The sequence below is a fragment of the Molothrus aeneus genome, chromosome 16, assembly GCF_037042795.1.
Source record: "Molothrus aeneus isolate 106 chromosome 16, BPBGC_Maene_1.0, whole genome shotgun sequence".
NCBI lineage: Eukaryota > Metazoa > Chordata > Aves > Passeriformes > Icteridae > Molothrus > Molothrus aeneus.
Genome location: NC_089661.1, coordinates 14544857 through 14564983, shown reverse-complemented (window position 1 = coordinate 14564983; position 20127 = coordinate 14544857). Strand labels below are relative to the sequence as shown.

Below are 20127 nucleotides of genomic sequence, written 5' to 3'. Positions count from 1 at the left end.
TGATTCCCTGCCGAAACTTGGGATTTGGAGCTGGGAATAGCCCGGGAGAAGGGTTTGGATGGGAGGAGGGTTTGGAGGCGTGCCCTGCCGAAGCCGTGCTGTCCTTAACCCGGTGCCACCTGGTTCGAGCACGTGAGCATGCTGGTGATCCTGCTCAACTGCGTCACCCTGGGCATGTTCCAGCCCTGCGAGGACGTGGAGTGCCAGTCCGAGCGCTGCACCATCCTGGAGGTGAGGACCCACGGCCCCAGATCCCTGGGGTTTGTGGGATGCAGGGCTGGGGTGGCTGCCCTGGGAGATGGGAGCCCCATCGTGTTCCTTTTCCCCAGGGAAAGCTTTCCCACAGAGCTGGGATGGGTTTTCCACAAAGCCCGGCCTGTGTGGGACCTGCTTGGAGTGAGCCTAAAGGCTGATGTGGATCTGTCCCAGCAGGTCCTTCCTCTCCATCCTTAACAAGGGCTCAGAAGTGGGAAGGCAGATCCCACTGGATTCCTTGGACACCACAAAACTCGTGGGCTCCCATCCCTGGAAGTGTCCCAGGCCAGGCTGGACAGGGCTTGGAGCACCCATGGAAGGTGTCCCCACGGCAGGGTGGCACTGGATGGGCTTTAAGGTCCTTCCCAACCCAAACCATTCCAGGATTCCAGGGGTGGGAACCTCCCTCGTGGTTCCTCTCTCTGTCAGTTCCATCCCTGCCAGCTCCTGCTGGGATTGCTCCGTGCCACGTGGCACCAGGACTGCCTTTGCCACTCCGTTCCCTTTCCCTTCTCCATGAGGAAACAGCACGGGGTGAGCCCGTCCTGAACTCCTCAGCGTGCCAGGAGAAGTCCTTTGGGAATCCTCCCCCATCCAGAACCCCCGGCCCCGAGCTCAGGGGACATCAGGCCTGTCCCCTTGTCCCTCCTGGTGTCCCCTCACTGCCTGCTGGAGCAGCTTTGGAAGCACATCCCAGGGCATCTGCTGTGTGGGCAGCTCCTTGGCTCCCTGCACCTTCCTCTGGCTGGGAATGGCTTCCCTCACTCCCAACCCCAAATCACCAGCCTGCTCAGCTCCTTTGGATCCCACATCCCTTGGACTGTCCCAGCCATACGGAAAGGTCACTGGGATCCTCCATGGAATTCCAAACTGGTTGGAAGGGACCTTAGAGCTCATCCAGTTCCATCCCTATCCACACCTTCCCTATCCCAGGTTGCTCCAAGCCCCATCCAACCTGGCCTTGGAAATTTGCTGACAGGTTTTAGACAGGAAAGGGCTGGAAAATCCCCATTATCCCTCCCCTGTCACAGCCTGCAGGAGGGATTGGAAGCCAGCACGTGAGGTGGAAAACCTGAACTCCATTATGGAGGAGTTTGTGTGTCAGTAATTAAATGAACTGAAATTATAGAGCCAAATTCTGGGTAGTTTAATAAGGGAAAGTTGGTTAATGAAGACAAATACCTCTCCAGCTCTCCTAGAGCCCCTTTAGGCCCCTTTAGGCTCTGAGGTTTCCCTGGAGCCTTTTCCAGGGGAACATTCCCAGCTCTCCCAGCCTGGCTCCAGAGGGGCTCCAGCCCTGTGATACCCTCATGCCTTACCAGGGGATGAACAAAAGCTGGGGGCACTTCCCGAGGCCTGGAATGAGCCAGGAGCTGTGCCAGGGGCAGGTTTGATATTGGAGCTGGGAGGTGGCACCTGGGTGACGGGAACATGGAATGTCCCCGTGCTGGGAGCACTCAGGACTGACTGAAATCCTCTTTTCCTGCTCTCCAGGCGTTTGATGACTTCATTTTCGCCTTCTTTGCCGTGGAAATGGTCATCAAGATGGTGGCCCTGGGCATCTTCGGGCAGAAGTGCTACCTTGGAGACACCTGGAACCGCCTGGACTTCTTCATCGTCATGGCAGGGTCAGCAACCACCTCATCCCTTCCTCCTGGGGCAGGGAAAATCCCAGGGAACAAATCCATGCCTTGTCCTGGCTGGTTCTCACAATTCTGCCTTGGGAGGCAGAATCTCCCAAATCTGATTTTTTAAATCCTCACCCCCAAAACCACGCTGGGTCTGGGGGTGGGTGGTGAATATCAGGCAGAGCTGTGGGGGTTTGGAGCAATCCTTTAATCCTAACACATCCTGAGCTGTCCCAGTGCTGTTATCTCCAAAAGAAATCAGCTCAGCCCCACTCCTGCCCCGTGCCAGCAGCAGAGCGAGGCAGGGATAGGGTGAACAAGAATTGAGCCCAAAAACCTCGTTAGGAAGGTTGAAACCTCAGTGGGAAAAACTGGCTGGGAGTTCACCCAAATTCCCAACTCCTCCTGGTTTACAGCTTCACTCCATCTCCCCCAGCTGCTGGTTTGTGCAGGATGTGTTAATAAACAGCTCCAAGGATGATCCTCCTGCTTTTGACACCACTTCCCTCACCCCCACAGGGAATAACTGAGTGGAGTAAAAGCTTGGCAAAGCTCAAACTAATTTTTTTTACCCAATAAATAAACAGCTTTGGAAAGCCCAGGCTCTCCTACCTGCTCAGTACATCCTGGGAAGGGATGGAAAGCTTTAATTACTGCCTGACTTCTGAATTCCTGCCTTTCTAATGACCAGCCCGAGGTTAATTAAAACATCCTTGGAATATGTTGGGGCGTTTTTCCCTTTCCATTAGTGCTGTGCCATCTTCCCTGCACTAATGGGGTTTTGTTGTGCTCTGTGTTATTTGTCTGGCATACAATTAGGAATAGTTTTAGTGCCCTGAATAAAACATGAGCTCTCCTGAGCGGAGCTTCCTTGGAACTCGGGTGCAGTTGGAGAAGGAACATCAGGGACAACAAAAAAAACCCCTAATTATTAATTATTTTTACCTTAATTATGTTTTCCTATAAAGCTGCTGCGGTGTTTAAGGGAGGAGTGGCAGGGGAAGAGCGGGGAAAACTGGAGATCAGGATTCTGATCAAGGAACTGAGGGTGGTTTTCCACGTTGAATCTGTGGGATGAGCAGAAAATCCCCAGCTCCTCAGAGCTCCCCCAAACCCAGGATTGGGGCACCCCATGGAGGCAGAAGGGCTGAGCCCTCTGCTCATCCTCAGGGACAGCTTTGGCACTGGGAATTTTGCTGTTGGAATTAGGGGGAAAGTGGCTGGTGAGGCCATCTGGGAGTTTCCCAAGGTTTTTCCCCACTTTCCATGGCTGGAATATGTTTGGGGAGGATGGAAACAGCAGGAGACCCCGCTGGAGATGTGGCACTACTCAGGCTGGAGATGAGAAGAAGAAAAAACCCTTCCCTGGCTGATCCCAGACCATCTCCAGACCTGGGATATGATTTCCCACCTTCCCTGGCCAATCCTGGGCTATCTCCAGATGGTTTTAGTGGATTTGAGCTGTACCTTGGATATGATTTCCCCCCTTTCCTGACTGATCCTGGACCATCTCAGGATGGTTTTGGTGGATTTGAGCTGTACCTTGGATATGATTTCCCACGTCTCCTGGACGATCCTGGACCATCTCCAGATGTTTCTGGTGGATTTGAGCCACACCTTGGTTATGATTTCCCATCTCGCTGGGAATCACCTCTCACCACCACCACCACCCTTCAATCCAGCGTGTGCTCCCAAAACTGGAGCTGCTTTTAGCAGGGAACTCACCACTGGAACAACAAAGCTGCTTTTCCCAGCCAGGGGATGGATGTGCTGAAGTTATTCCGAGGGGTTTTTTTTGCGATAAGAAGGGAACAAGTGATCAGCGGAGCTTTCTTTGCCCCGTTCTGCCTCCTCAGAGGGGCTGGTTTGCCTCAGCAGCAGCTCCAAAGGGAGCAGATGAACTACAAAATAAACACAGCTCCTGCCTCCGGCACGGATGGTGTCTGAAGTTCCTTCCAGCTCCCAGAGTCCTTTCATGTTTTCCTCGCCCCAGAAATGTTCCCTGGAACGTTTCAAGCCCTGTGGAACTGGTGAGCTCTCTGTCTGCAGCCCAGCAGCAGGGATGGTGCTCAGGAGAGCTGAAATCCAGAGGTTCCTGGTGCACCCAGTCCCTGGAGACATTCCAGGCTCCCAGGATATGATTTGGATTTGACAGCTGTTGCAGGTTTGCAGCTGTTGATCCCAAAGTCTCGTGCCTTCTTGTTTTTCAGGGTAGGGAATCACCTACCAAGTGCCAATCGTCCCAAAATTCCCAGCTCCAGTGGATTTCTGTGGGGCATTTCCAAGGGATTCAGGATTTCCAGGTAGAATCTGATAACAGGACCCCACTCTTGGCATCCTGGTCCCTCCAGTCCCTGGAGATCTTGCAGATTCCCAGGATGAGTTTTGGGTTTGACAGCTGAAGGTTTGGAAGCTGTTGATGGCACAAGACATCCCAAAGCCTTGTGCCTCCCATTTTCCAGTGTAGGGAATCATCTACTGAGTGCCAATCCATCCAAAGTGTTTAGGGGGAGTGGGGAAGAAGAATCAAGGAGAAAATGTTCTTTACTCTTAATAATCAAATGGAAAGCAAATGACTTGTGGATTTTTGGTGTTGGTTTGGGTATTCAGGTTTGGTCACAGGAGGAGAGAAAAGCTGGGGAGCAGCTCCTTGTCCTGGAGAGTCAGGGAATCAAGGAATGGGTTGGGTTGGAAGGGACCTTAAGGATCATCTCATAGGCAGGGACGCCTCCCACTATCCCAGAGTGTTCCAAGCCCCATCCAACCTGGCCTTGGACACTCCCAGGGATCCAGGGGCAGCCACAGCTTCTCTGGGAATCTGTGCCTGGCCCTCCTCACCCCCACAGGCAGGAATTCCTTCCCAATATCCCACCTAAATTTCCCCTCTTTCAGTGTGAACCCGTTCCCCCTTGTCCTATCACTACAATCCCTGCTGGAGTTTCCCTCTCCAGCTTCCTTGGAGGTTTCTTCACATCCTGGAAGGAAAATCCTGCTTTCCCCAAAGTGAAGGCAGTAAAGGCTGGAAGGGACCTTAAAGCTCATCCTATTCCACCCCTGCCATGAGCAGGGATAACTCCAACCATCCCAGATTGCTCCAAACCCCATCCAGCCTGGAATTGCTTTGGGCACATGGAATTGCAACCAAGCACCCCTGGGCTTGCAGGCAGCTTTTCCTGAGCTTCTCCCGAGCACCCCCATCCTGATTGCTGTGCTGTTTTCCCTGCAGGATGATGGAATATTCCCTGGATGGCCACAACGTCAGCCTGTCCGCCATCCGCACCGTGCGCGTCCTGCGGCCCCTGCGCGCCATCAACAGGGTCCCCAGTAAGTGACACCCCTGGGCACAGCTCTGGAAAACTTTGGGAATAACCCCCCCAAAACACACCTGGGTTTCTGAGCTCAGCCTGGGAAAACTTTGGGAATAACCCTCCCCACACACACCTGGATTTCTGAGCTCAGAAAACTGGAGTGGCCTTGGGAAAACTGGAAAACTTTGGGAATAACCCTCCCCACACCTGGATTTCAGAGCTCAGTCTGGGAAAATTTTGGGAACAACCCTCCCCACACACACCTGGATTTCTGTGCTCAGACTGGGAAAACTGGAAAACTTTGGGAATAAATTCACCCCACCTCAGTTTCTCAGCTCAGTCTGGGAAAACTGGAAAACTTTGGGAATAAATCCACCCCATTTTGATTTCTGAGCTCAGCCTGGGAAAACTGGAAATTTTTGGGAATAAACCCAAGCCACCTCAATTTCAGAGCTCAGACTGGGAAAACTGGAAAACCACGGGAATAACTCCCACAAACACCTGGATTTCAGAGCTCAGACTGGGAAAACTGGAAAACTTAGGGAATAAATTCACCCCACCTCAATTTCTGAGCTCAGTCTGGGATAACTTTGGGAAAACCCTCCCCACACACCTGGAGTTCTGAGCTCAGCCTGGGAAAACTGGAAAATTTTGGGAATAAACCCAAGCCACATCAATTTCTGAGCTCAGACTGGGAAAACTGGAAAACCACGGGAATAAATTCACCCCACCTCAATTTCTGAGCTTGGTCTGGGATAACTTTGGGAATAACCCTCCCCACACCTGGATTTCAGAGCTCAGTCTGGGAAAACTGGAAAACTTTGGGAATAACCCTCCTCACACACACCTGGATTTCTAAACTCGGCCTGGGAAAACTGGAAAACTTTGAGAATAAACCCGCCCCACCCCATTTTGATTTCTGAGCTCAGTCTGGGAAAACTTTGGGAATAACCCTCCTCACACACACCTGGATTTCTGAGCTCAGCTTGGGAAAACTGGAAAACCATGGGAATAACCCACACATACACACACCTGGCTTTCTGCTTTGTGCAGCTAATGAGAGGAAATGAATTAATTTAAGTTTTAATGGCGAGTTAGAGATCGTCATTATCATAATTGGTGTTAGCAAAGGGCAGGGGAGCAGGGGATTGACCCTCGGAGCTGTTTTCCAAGGTTTTCGTGACTTTTCTAGGGAAAACAACTCTCTGGTGGTGCAAAGTAAACAATGTTCCTCCAAAGGAAGGGAAAAGGTCACTTCCAAGAGGGATCTTCTTGCCCTGCTGGGTTCGTTTTCCCTCCTCAGTATTTAAGATCTTTCCAGGACTTTATGTTCGGGATTAGCAGCTCAGGAGCTTCCCTTGCTGCTAAAACCCCAGGGAGGGTTTGCTCCATGTGAAACAAAATTGGGATCATCCTCGATAGGAAGTTCAAGTGGCTCCTAAATCCATTTTCAAGTGGCTTCAGCTGCTTGGCTTCTAAATCCAATTTTAAATCCGAGGCACCGCGTTGGAATAATTCCCTGCTGGAATCAGCCAGCTGCTGAGCTGGCCTTTGCAAGGTGCTCATTCCACAGCAATTCCACCCTTTTTCAACCCAAATCCACCTCAATCAAAATGCAGCAGCATTGGATGGAAATCACAGGGATCCTGGCAAAAAAAAAAATAAAAGAAAAAGAAAAATAAATTTAAAAAGGGATATTTCCTGTTCTGTTGGAGCGAGCCAGCCCCAAATCCTGCCTGGATTCAGCACATCCAAGGACAGGCAAACAACCACCTCCCCCAGAAGGGGTTTGATTCCAGGCTCTCCAAGGAAAATGTGAGGGAACAGATGGATGTTTACACCCAGGAACCTTGGAAATTTCTCTCAGAACTCCCAATTCCACAGAGGTTTTTTTCTGGAAAACAAGGAACAAAAGCAGTGAATTGCACAGTGAGGTCCTTAAAAACAAGGCCACAAAAAAGAGAGGCCAAAAGGGGCCTGGAACCCTTTGGAGCTTTGTTTTCCTAACGAGGTTTTGTTGCCAGGGTTTTGGAAAGCACAACACAAAGTTTCCCTCTGGGATTTGGGGTTCCAGGGAAGTTTCCCTCTGGGATTTGGGGTTCCAGGGAAGTTTCCCTCTGGGATTTGGGGTTCAGGGAAGTTTTCCTCTGAGATATGGGGTTCCAGAGAGATTTCCCTTTGGGATTTGGGGTTCCAGAGAAGTTTCCCTCTGGAATTTGGGATTCAGGGAAACTTCTCTCTGGGATTTGGGGTTCAGGGAAGTTTCCCTCTGAGATATGGGGTTCCAGAGAGATTTCCCTTTGGGATTTGGGGTTCCAGAGAAGTTTCCCTCTGGGATTTGGGGCTCTGGGGCTGGGGTGGAGCAGAGGGATCATGGGCTGGGCTCGGAGCCCTCCAGGCTGGGATGAGGATCAGGCTCCCTCTGAACTCCTTCAAATCCACAAAACCCTTCACTATTCCCATGGAACAGTGGGAATCTCAAGCTGGGATCCAGCTGGGCTGAGGGCACAGCCCGGGGAACTGAAGGATTCACACCAAGCTCCAGGGACCCAAAGAGCTCCAGCTTTAGGTGGAATTTTGCTCTGAGTCCAGCTTGTGTTTGTCTCCCTGATCCCTGACACCAAACGAGCCTTCCAAGGTTTTTTCACTGCACTTCCCATGGGATTCCCATATTTTTCCAACAGGCAGGTGATAGAAAATATTCCTTTTTTTTGTTGTTGTTAATATTCTGTGGGATGAAATCCAGCGGGTTCAATCCGTGTTTGGAGTGGAGGTGCCCGAGGAGCAGCTGGGCTGGGCTGGCACCACCAAAGGGGACCTGAGCACCAGGATTGGGATCCCTAGGAATGATTCCCAGAAATATCCCCATTCCTGGAGGGCAGATCATCCAGCCTCCACCTGTCCAACCCCACCCACTCCAGAACATTGAGAATTTTGCTGTTTCAGACCAAAATATTCCAGAACCTGTGGAGAAGGGATGGGAAAATCCCTGGATTTTGGTGGATTTTTGTGGTTACGTTTTCGTCCATGAAAATTCCTTGGAATTCCAGCCCACCCCAGCAGCATCCATGCCACTCCCAGCTCTGGGACTTGGGAATGGGATTTTCCACCAGATAAATTTTACAGCTGGATCAGAGGAGATGAACCTGGTGCTAAATGCAGGGAAACAGGCAGAACCAGCCTGGAGATTTATCCCTGGGATTCCTGGGCTCTTCCCTGGGATCCAGCCAGCACCATCAGCTCGTGGCTTCCAGGCACAATAAATTCACCCACGAGATTCTTTCAGCTCAATGCAGTTTGTTAAGAAAAGAAAGAAGAACCCTGGCCAATAAAAACATCATTTCTATTAGAAATTATTCCTTCCAAACCACTGGAAAAATGGAATTTCTGCAATTTATTCACTTGGCAGGGGCTGGAGTCAGGGATTTTTTTTTTCAGCAGTGGTCACTAGGTTGGGTTTGGTTTTTTTTCAAATTCATTTCACTGCTTTATTTTTATCTTTATTGTTATATTTATTTTTTAGATTTATTATTATATTTTTATTTCTTTTTCTATATTTATTTTTATATTTATTTTTCTGTTTATTTTTATATTTATATTTATATATTTATTTTTCTGTTTATTTTTATAAATTTTGGGGGGTTTTACTTTAAATTTTATTTTTGTGTATTTTTAAAATTTATTTTTATTATTCTGCTGGGGGCGTTTAAACCAGGCATCCCATGGAATTGGGGATGAAAATCCTGCTCCTTGTTTCAGCCCTGGTGATGCTCTTTTCCCATGGCACACTCAGCATTCCAAGGAGAGCCCGGGGTGGCTGGGGAACAGCTGGATCCAATCTCTGGGATGATGCCACCAAACAACCCCAAATACCAAAAGGAGCTGAACAGGGGGAAAAAAAAATGTCTGGCACAGGGGAGAGAAATTTTACCCATTTTTGGAAAAAAGAGGGAGGATATCAGTGAGAGAGGGGGGGAAAACCAGGGGAAAATCCCAGCATTGTCGTTCCAGTGGGGATTGAGTGTGTCCTTGCTTTTCCTAAGATGGATTTGCCAGGAAAATGTGGGATTGCTCCCGAGGGGGTGACAGTGCTGGGCAGGGCCAGGAGTCGGATTTGAGGAGCCTGGTGTGTCCCTTCCCACTGGGGTATTCCATGATTTTGTGACAGGACACACTGGGAATAACCACCAGGAATTCCAACCCCCCCCCCTTTGGGAATAACCACCAGGAATTCCAATCCCAATATTGGGAATAATCACCAGGAATTCCAACCCCAGTGTTGGGAAAAACCACCAGGAATTCCAAAACTAATATTGGAAATAACCACCAGGAATTCCAACCCCATGGTCAGAAAATTCCAGGTGGAATATTTGGCATGGAAATCAGCATTTCCCTGGCACCAGAGGCTGGAGGAACTCGGGGTTCATGGAGATCCTTGGCAGAGGTGTGGGGTTGGTGGGAAGGTGCCCACAGCCTCTGCACGAGGAGGGAAAGGGGGCAGAGCTTTTCTTGGAGGGAGGAACACCCTTGGAGGAAAAGCATCCTGCTTTCCATCCTTAAAAAAAAATTAAAAAAAAATCCAAATTTCCCCTCCTTTCCAGCAAGGAGAGGAGTTCTCCATGGAACAGGGACTGTCTGTGGTGGAGGCCCGGGCTCCGTGGTTTTTAGGGAAACAATTCCTGTGATCCATGAGGGGAGTTTGCAATATTGCAAATCCATATTTTGACAATTCCCAGGAGCGTTTCTCCAGGAAAAAACTGCCTTGCAGTTGAATGAATGAAAACACCTGGAAATCCCATCCTTGCAATCCACCCTCTGGATATTGCTGTTATTCCCATTTCTTGCCAAACCTTTGGCATTTTCACCTCCCTTTTCAGCCTCAGCATTTAGAGGAAAACACCAAATCCCAGTTTTTCTGCCCTGGCTGCACATCCAAGGTGGGAATGGTGATTTGTGCCCATCCTGACGTGGTTTTCCCTCCTCCCCCAGGTATGAGGATCCTGGTCACGCTGCTGCTGGACACTCTGCCTATGTTAGGCAACGTCCTCCTCCTCTGCTTCTTCGTCTTCTTCATCTTTGGCATTGTTGGGGTCCAGCTCTGGGCAGGGCTGCTGAGGAACAGGTGCTTCCTAGACAGGAATTTTGCCATGTGAGTACAAGCAAAAGGAAAAATTTTCCACCTTTTTTCCCCCCTTTTTTTCTCCACGTTTCTCTCCCTTTTTTCTCCCTTTTCCAGCAGGGGATTTTTCTGTCCCCTGCTGGAAAAATCCCAGCGCTCAGCAGGGTCCTTTTTGGTCTGGAAAAAATCCCATTTGTCAGCAATTTCCTGAGGGTTTTGTGAATTCCTGCTGCACCTGAAGGACGAGGATGGGAGTGGGCTGGATCAGCTCTGCCTGAGATCCCTGACTCTGGGAGCTGGAGGATGTAGAACAAATTCCCAGCTCTCCAAACAGTTCAGGTCACCGAGCACACCCCAACCCCTGGCAGGGGCTGGTGATTTGGAGATGCAGCTGAAACCCAGAGATAAATCCTTGTCAGGGATTTAAGATAAGAAACTGGATGTGAGAAGCATTAAAATCATTTGGACACAGCTCAGAGTGCGGGACAGGCACCAGGGATGGGCAGGACCCGAATCATTAAGGCTGGAAAACGCCTCCAGGGTCATCAAACCCAACTTGAAAGAGGCAAAATTTCATTTGGGATTTTCCAGGCTGGGCAGTTGTGTGGAGCAGCCCCTCTGGTAATAAACCTTCATTACCCTGCTGAGCCTCACCTGGGACCCCCTCAGCCCTGCCCAAGGCCCAGCTGATCGATTTAAGCCCAGCCCAGGCTCTTAGTCCTGGTTCGGGCTGTGCTACTGCTGTTTGTCTTTTGCTCCTGAGCTCTCTGGATGGATCCTGGATCCGCCACATCCTTTGGACCCTGCTGCCAGCCCTGGGCTCCTCCTGCTGGGTTCAGAGTGGGACTGGGCAGGTGCTGCTGGAGCTGGGGATGGTTCCTGGCTCATCCCAGGCTTTGGAGCATCCCTTGCTGCTCCCTGAGCTGGGGCCGTTGTGCCCCTGCCCCTTCCCGGGGTGAGGACACACCTGGATGAAAAAAACCAAGCACAGCCAGCACAGAAAAGGGGAATTTTCCTGGAAAAAATCCTTCCAAAGGCTCCTGTCAGAGATGTCAGCAGCTCGGAGGTGAGGAAATGCCCCAGCCCAGCTCTTAGGGCAGCTCCAACTCGGCGAGAGGAGATGGAGCCTGTAATTACATCCCTGGGTAATCATCTGCTGCCTGCGCTCGGATTGTCTGCAAGACAGGCAGGGATCATCCCTCAGGTCCTGCTCCTGCCTCTCACTGCTCACTCCTGGGGCTCCCTCAGCCTCTGCCTGTCCTCTGGACCAGCTCTGGTGGCTTTTACTCATCCCAGCAGGATGGAGAATCCACGAGCCTGCCATGGGTGCGATTCCACTCCCCACGCCCCCAACCCTCTCCCGCACGCCCAGCATCAATTTCCCGCTCACCCAACCCCTCCAGGCTCGGCTGGACCCCGGAGCTGCCATTCCCAAGCCCAAACTGTGCGGTTCCAGCCCTGCCTGGGTGGCCCCGTTGCTGTAATTAACTGCAGCGAGCCCCCCTCGCTCTCTCCGAGTCAGGTTTAGAGACGCTCGGTGATTTTCTGGTGATTTTCTGCGAAGTGGAGCTTTCAAGATGAACCACAGGGGAAGCGTTCTCTAAGCACAGACATTAAGCAGCAGTTATGTAATGGCCATTAGCAGCATCAAAGGCCTCGCTGGATTTTCTTATCAGGGCTCGCTCCTTGTCTGAGAAGGTTTTGGGATGAGCTGGGGTTTGGCTGGGATCGCCTCCTTCCCCCTGGGATGGGTTCTGCCACCCCTCAGCTGTTGGGAGAGGTGAATTTGGGAGGCTCTGCCCAATTCCTGTGGTTTATTGTGATGGAAGGTGCTGCATTCTAAAGGAAATTGGGGAAATGGGGGTGTCAATGGGGCAGGAAAATTCCAGCTTCCAGCTCAGTGCCGGTGGGAGAAATGTGGGGTTTTCTGGTACTTTTAATTTTCTGGTATTATTAATTTTGCATTAATTTCAAATTAAAGCAAAATGTTCCAGTCCCTGCATTTCCAGCTATCCCTGTTTCTTGGAGCTCATTGTGGAAGTTTTAGGGTCACAGGATTTTCTCATCCCTTGCTCCCTGCCAGGGAAGGTTTTGGGATGAGCTGTGTTTGAAGGGGTTTGGCTGGGATCGCCTCCTTCCCCCTGGGATGGGTTCTGCCACCCCTCAGCTGTTGGGCTCTGGTTTATTGTGATGGAAGGTGCTGCATTCTAAAGGAATTTGGAGAAATGGGGGTGCCAATGGGGCAGGAAAATTCCAGCTCAGTGCCAGTGGGAGAAATGTGAGGTTTTCTGGTACTTTCACCCCAAGTGCCGTTGCTGGGTTGGGCTTTTTGCATTATTTTAAATTTAGAGAAGCCCAGCAATGTTCCAGTCCCTACATTTCCAGCTACCCCTATTTCTTGGAGCTCGGTGGGGAAGTTTTAGGGAATCCAGATGGAATTATTCCCGGTTTTTTAAAATAATTTCTGACTCATTCTCTCAACCCCGGCGTCAGGGCATGGTTCCCCCTTGCAGTGGGCTGTTAACACACCAGCAGCAAATTGTAAAGGAAAAAAAGGAATGGAATGACCTGGAAAACACTTCAGGGCTCCCATCTTCCTGCTGTTGGGCAGATCATGGAATCCTGGAATGGGCAGGCTTGGAAAGGACCTTAAAGATTCTCATTCCACCCTGCTGCCATGGGCAGGGACACCTTGCCCCATCCCAGGCTGCTCCAGCCCAGCCTCAAACGCATCCAGGGGTGGGAAATCTACAATTCCTCAGGGCATAGAGGTTTCCCAGCCCTTCAGGAGCCTGGGAGGGGCTGGGGCTGAGATCCTGCCTCTGATTTCCTCTACAGCCCTGGAAACAGGGAAAACCTGAATTATTGGAGGGTCTCCCCTTGGTGCTGCTGCCAAACCCTCCCAGCTGAAACCAAACCTGCTTTAAACAGAGGATCTGGACAAAATCCAGGGGCCAGCAAGGCAGGGTGCTAACCCCAAATTTTCTGGATGAAAGGAGGTGTAAGTGAGCTCCCAAACAGCTGCTTCAAATCCAGCTTTGCCCTGCTGTGTTCTGCCCTGCAGCTTCCTGAGCCTTCAGCTCTTCCAGAGGCATCAGATGGAGGGACTGACTTTGATTTTTGCCATCATTCTTCTTTCCCCATGGAAACCTTTTCTTTTCAATCCCCCTTGAAAGTTGGCAGCTCCGAGTAAAGCAACTATTTTTGTGTCGAGCGCATTGTGAGAGAAAATTTGGGGATTTTTGGAGGTGCATTGGGAATTTCTGCTTTTCTCTCTCTGTCTTTCAGAGCTGTGCCATTACAGGGCTGGAATGAGGTTATTTAAGGATTTTTACTGGGTGTTCTGAAGGAATTGCTGGGCTGTTGCAGGAGTGGGTTGGAACTGGGGCTCTGCTTGCTGGGACATGGGAGAATCTCTCCCTCCACACCCAAAGTGATCCTACAAAAGCTGGGATTGCATGGACCAGCAGCTCCAGGGGGGGCTGTGAGCAATGCCAGGAGATGCTGGCGCTGGGAGCTGCAGGAGAAATCCCCCAAGAATCCTTTGGTGGGAAGGAGGAAGGTTTGGTGTGCTGGGCGGGAAGAGCAGAGCCAGCAGCTCCTGGCGACATCTCCAGGATGGTTTTTCCCCCCTCGGGCTCCTTCCCACCCTCCTGAGCTGCTCCCAGTGGAAATAAAGGAATTGGGGCCAGGCCCAGCTCCTCTCCTGGGGCTGCTCCTGTGTGCTGGGATGCAGAGCAGCATTTTCCAGGCTGGAGCCTTTCAAGGAACTCAGTGGCTCGGAAGCAGGAGAGGGGAGGGAGCTGGGGAGGGTTTTGTGTTTCTCTGCTGCCTCGGGACACTTGTGGTGGGGGTTTTCAGTCTCCAGCTCCTGGGAGCAGGCTCAGGAATTTGTGTGGAAGGTGTTTAATTGCTGCTGGTGGCATTGCTCAGCAGGGAGAGCAGGGAATTCACCCTGAGTGCTGAGCTTCTCCCTCTGCTCCCCCAGCTGGGGCAGGCTGTGCTCTGCTGTGTTCCAGTGGCTGGGATGGATGGGCTGGGAAAACTTCCCCTGGGGGAGGCTGGAGCTGAGGATAATCCAGTAGGAGTGGGTGGAAAATGGATTTTCCTGCCCCTCTGCTGTCCTTCCTGCATGTGGACATGCCGAGGGACAGAGAAAGGGAAATCCAGATGTGCAGGGAGCAGGGTTGGGAAAAGCTGGGAGATCCTCTCTGGTGGGATAACAGATCCATCCCGAGGCTTGGCTTCTCCTGTCTTTCCCCCAGAGCTCTCCTGATTAGTGGGTTCATTAGCATTAATGAGTGATTTGTCTCTACCTGTTGGCAAGGAGCAGGGAAGGCAGGAAGAAGTGGAAGATTCTGGCAGAACTCATCCATTTATTTGGGGGATATTGGGGATTCCCTCATTCTGCAGCATTTTTGCTTCTCATTCTTGCTCTCCTTCCTTCTTTCCCCTTTTGGGTTTTGCCAGGAAATAAAAAAAGGGGGAAAAGGTTTTAAGAAAGGTCTGAAATTTGCTGCCAGTTTGGGTCCCTTCCCCCCTCACTGGTGGTGTTGGAGCTTCCCACAGGAGTGGCTCCTTCCCAGCTGGAAGGACGGGGAAATGCTGGGCAGAAAGTGTCCCCCAGGTGACTGATTTTGTCATGGGGACAACTTTTAATTCGGAAATTATTTTGGGGACAGCTGCAAAAGCGAGGAGAGCAGAGGAAAGAGAGGATAAAATCCTTCAGAACCGAGCCAGGCTTCACCCAGCCCTCCCAGCAGAGCTGGGCTTTGTTCTCCTGCTCAGATTTTCCTCCCCCAGCCACCAAACTGCTCCAGATCCGTGCCCAGATCTTCTCTGTGCAGCTCCTGAGGCCCCAGCCCGGGGCTCTGTGTCCTCACTTCATTCTTCATCCCAAAACTGCCCAAGTGGAGACTCCTGGGATGCACAGAGCCTCTCCAGCTGTGGGTACCTCACTCCAGTGCCATGGGGACTGATCCTGTACATTTGGGATTTGAAGTCACTTCTCAGGTGTCTCCTCTCTGCTTCTTCTCCCAAATTCTCCAGCTCTTCCCAATTTTCCTGCATCTTGGTGCGTTTTTATCCTCTGTTTCATCCTCCCTGTGCGCAGCACTGCTGGGTGGTGTCTGATGTTCTCCCAAAGGCGGCTGCTGCAGCTCCTGGCCCGTTCTCCAGCCTGTTTCATATGGAAATTTCCTCCCGGGGAAGCAGCTGGTGGGAGGGCAAGGAAAAGGCTTGGGGAGGAAAAACATCTTCCAGGTTTTTGTTGGATCCCAAGCCCAGAAACGGCGCAGGTGATGTCACAGTTTAGTCTGGAGCTGCGGGGTGTGCGAGGAGGGGCTGCTGAGCACAAAGAATTCCCAATTCCCAGGACGTGCTCCTCTTCCCTCTCCCGTTCCTGAAGCTGCTGAACCCTCCACACCCACCTCGGGTAATTGGATCATGGAACAGAACCAAATTCCCCAGGGAAGTGGCTGAGGGCTGATTTCCCTCAGCTGTGCCCTGCAGCAATTGTTCTCTCCTTAAAGTGCAGCCGCAGAGCAATTCCTGCTTGGCTCCAGGGTTTTGGGAGAGCAATTCCAAGCAATTGTCTGGAATAACACTTGTTAAAGCCAAATCTCTTCACCAGATAGGGACGTTCAGAGAGAGATAAAAATAGAGCTGTCCTGGCTGGAAGAATTACCTGGTTATCTTCTGCCCACATCTTTTATAATGTGTGTGCTGCCTCTCCCTTATCTCGGCGTGATTATGGAGCAGCTGAGATCCCTGGAGCTGGGAAAACACGGGGTAAAGTTGGCTCTGGAGCAATGCAGCCCCGAGTGCTGCAGGCTCTCACCAACACTGAGCACACTCCTGGCACACAAAGTGCCAGGTCTGGGACACGGCTCGGGGAAAAGCAGCTCCTGCCCTGCTGCAGCTCCAGGCTGGGACAGAGCCATCGGCTTTGTCCAAGCCAGTTCCACCAGAAATGCAGCAAGCACGCGGTTTTCCCATTAATTTGGGCTCTTCCTTTCTTTATGGAGGTACAGAGGGAGTGGGAGATGGCCCCTGGCTGGGTCTCTCCCTGTGGGACCTCAGCCCCTCATCAGGTTCCTCCTGAGGGATGCATTTGTTGGGAAGCTGCTCTGCCACCCAAATAAGCATCTTCAAATCCTTCCGGGGAGCCCAAAAGCTCCCTGGATTTTGGGGGAGAACCTGATCTGCTGGGATTTTCTCTCCATCCCCTCTCGTTTCGTGCTTTTTCCTGCTTTGTTTGCTCAGGGAAACTCGGACTGGTCTTTGCTGGGAGATCAGCGGGGTCTGATCAAATCAAAGGGATTTGGTTTTAGGGGCTGGAATTCTGACAGGGATTTCTGAAAGGTGAAGGGATAGCAACCAGCACCTTTTCCTGCTGCTAAAATCAGGGATGAACTGTTGGCAGTGGAGAGAGATGGGGAGATTGACTTGGTGATCAGAATCCCATTTTATTGTGGGATACAGAGCTTATATTCTATTTCAGGGAGACTAGTAATGTGTACTACAACGATTAGGTTAAAATCACATCCACAACTTATGCATATAACAGCATTTCTTGCTTGCAGAGTTTAATGGGATTTTCTTTTTCCTGTAAAACCGTTTGATTGTGAGAGGAACAGTGGATTTGTCTTTCCAAACAAGCTGTGGGTCTGCTGGTAGATAAAACCAGCACTGGGAGATAAAAGAAACAATGGGAAGGATTCCACTGACTGATGAATGAAAAAATATATTTTCTTTTACAAATAAACTTTAGTTTTGCTGATAAACAAAATTAGACATTGAAGGATGAAAGAAACAATGGGGAAGAAAAACCCCTAAATTCCATAAGAATTAAAAATTAAAAGGGAGGGTTGTACATTAGGGGGAAATCTTCGGGAAATCTTTGGTGTCAGGTGTATTGGGGAGTCTGAACCTCTCAAGTACCTCAGAAATGGGGAAAGGGAGAAGGGAAATTGGGATAAAAAGGAGGCTGTGTCCTCCAAAAATTTGAGAGATCCCAGGGGAATGTCCCATGGCCTCTCCCTTTACTCGAATAAAGTAAAAGGACTCCTCTCTCTCCTTTTTGGACATAAACCTCTGGTGTTTGTGGGTTAATTTTCCTAACAATAGAATCTTCTTGCAATCCAGGTCTAATTTTCAAAGCTCCCTTTGCTCTTGCCAAGGCATGCTGTTATCAAATCCCTGATGTCAACCAAGTCCAAAATCCATCATCTGTTCTTGTGTCCCCCAACATCTCCCCCTTTCCTTTTGACCAAAAACACTTTTAATGGCCTTAATAATTACTCATGAACCAATTTTTCCCCTCATCCTTTTCCTTCTTCCCCCCACCTCCTCCTCCAGGACATACAACCTGACCTTCCTCCACCCCTACTACCGGCCGGACGAGGCGGAGGAGAACCCCTTCATCTGCTCCTCTCACCGGGAGAACGGCATGCAGAGGTGCTCCAACATCCCCAGCAGGAAGGAGGCCAAGGTGGAGTGCACCCTGAGCATGGAGTCCTACAGCCCCAGCCTGGCCGGCCCCGAGCCCGGCAGGAACTCCTGCATCAACTGGAACCAGTACTACAACATCTGCATGGCCGGGGACGTCAACCCCCACAACGGGGCCATCAATTTTGATAATATTGGATATGCCTGGATTGCTATTTTTCAGGTAGGATTCTCCCAAAATTGGGATTTTTTTCCTGTTGATTTCCTTGTTTTTCCTGGTTTGGGGTTTGTCGTTTTTTTTTTTGCTCTCGGGAAGGTTTTGGTGAATGCAGCAAAGCTGGAAGGAATTTGCTCAGCCCCGAGTGAAACTGCAAATAAAGAAATAGGGAATGAATGAATGAATCGGGCAATAAATGGTGCAAGAGAGCATTTGGAGAGAAGGAACCTTTATTTTGAAATTATTTGAAAAGAGGGAAAATAACTTCTTCAGGCAGAAAAACTCATGGCAAGTTCCACCTCTGCAGATCAGATGAATCCCAGGGATTTTTGGGAGCAGGGTCTTTATTGTTGGAGCATCAGGAAACTGAAAGTGCTGTTGAGGTTTTTGAGCAAGATTTAATTTCATGCTGACATGAAGGAAGCTGGCATGGCTTAGGCTTGGTTTGAAATCACAGGATGGTGAGCCTGGTGAGCATGGAATGCTGGAAAGGGGAACAATCAGTTCTGGCCAAAATTCCCGAGAGGAAATTCTGCCCCCAGGGAATTTCAGTCTCTTTTGAGGCTCTTGAGAAAATATAAAAGTGCTTCTCACTGGGACTGGGGGAGATTTTACAGGTGATAAAACTCTTCATAAGGGAAGGATTTTCCACGGATTTTCATGTCCAGAGGCTGTGATTTCCCAGGCCTGCCCCAGCTGGAAGATCCCTGTGTTCTCTCCCATTTTTAATGGGCACTTCCTGGTGTTAGAGCATTTCTTTGGCTCTGGCTGGGTGCCTTGGTTGATTCAGTCCCCCTGAAGTGGAGGTGACATCTGTTCCTAGAGCAGAATTCTCCTTTCAGCTTCGTTAATGAGGAATAATTACTCATCCAGAGCTCTGTGTTTCATTTATGGATTTCCTCCTCCCAGTTCCATGTTATCCATGAAGTTCATAACTTCCAGCTTTCACCTGGGGGTTGCAAAGTGGGGAATGTTTGCTCTGAGCACCTTCCCTGCTCCTCAGGAGCTGCCCTTGGGTCATTGTGCTGGTGCCAGAGGCTCAGAACCAAATCCAGAGGGGTTCAGGCAGATCTGAATCCCAATTTTCCCACTGGGAAAATGCTTTGGAATCAGCGAGGAAGGGAGGAGCTGCTGGCTGCTGGGTAAAGGGCAGAGGGAATTCTCATTTTCCTGCTCTTTGATGGATCTGAGGGATCTTCCCAGGAGATCCCACCTGGTTCCTTTTCTCAGGGAAAGGACATAGAGGAGGAGCAGGAGCTTCCTCAGAGGGGTCCTGCTGCCTTTTCCCTTCCCGAGCTGTTTTCCAGGCTGCAAGTCTTCATTCCATTTGATTTCCTCATCCCTAAAAGGCCCAGTTGAATTTCAGGAAGGACCCCCAGCCCCAGGAGAGGTTCCAGCTGGTTCCTTTGGGCAGCACAATGTCTGGCAGGGTGAGATCTCCTGTCCTCGGATGGTTTTGGCAGCTGCAGGGAGGTCGATGATTTGTTTTATCTCTGCTCAGGCCATCCAAAGGCCCCAGAGGATTTCCAGCCAAAAACTCTGCTCATGTGTTTATTCCTGCTGGAAGTCAGGGCTCATTTTTAGGAGCTGGGAATGATTTAATTCCAGGTAAAGAGGCAGCAAGGTGCTGGCTCAACCTGGACGTAGGGAAATCATCAGCGCAGGAGGTGAGGTGCTAAATCCAAACAATTGCTGGAAGCAGGGAAGGTTCAGCACATAAATCCATGGAATTGTGCTGGATAGCACAATTAACAGCTGGAGCTGGACAGCACCAGGCCAGCAGTGGGATGAGGGCTCTGAGGAAGTGGTGCAGAAAGCCCAGCTGATGGATTTAGGAACTCTGAGCTTCCCTGGGGATCAGGGTTGAGTTACTGGGGTGAGACAGGGCTGGTTGTGCTGAGCCATTATTCTGAAGGATAATGAACCCAGCCCCTGGCACTGTGCAGGAATTGTGAGATGGGGAGGGAGCCCTGAGGGCTGGCAGATCTCCAGTGGGAATTGTGTCCAGCTCAGGTGGCTGCTGGACAGAGATCCCTCAGGATTTACCCCAAATGAGCCGGGAACCTTGGGTTGTTCAGCCTGGGAAAGAGGGGCCCTGGGGGGACCTTCCAGGAGCTGACAGGAGAAGGGTCTGGAGTGCCAGGACAAGGG

General features: G+C 50.6%; 1 protein-coding gene across 1 annotated transcript in view; it reads left to right on the top strand.

Moving 5' to 3' along the window:
- The first annotated feature begins 138 nt into the window (after positions 1 to 138).
- Positions 139 to 20127, top strand: part of CACNA1H (calcium voltage-gated channel subunit alpha1 H) — a 111665-nt gene continuing 91676 nt past the window's right edge. The window contains exons 1-5 of the mRNA XM_066560570.1: positions 139 to 231; positions 1750 to 1883; positions 5110 to 5207; positions 10181 to 10340; positions 17670 to 17982. Of these exons, the coding sequence (XP_066416667.1) occupies positions 139 to 231; positions 1750 to 1883; positions 5110 to 5207; positions 10181 to 10340; positions 17670 to 17982 (798 nt within the window). The remainder of the gene's footprint in view (positions 232 to 1749; positions 1884 to 5109; positions 5208 to 10180; positions 10341 to 17669; positions 17983 to 20127) is intronic.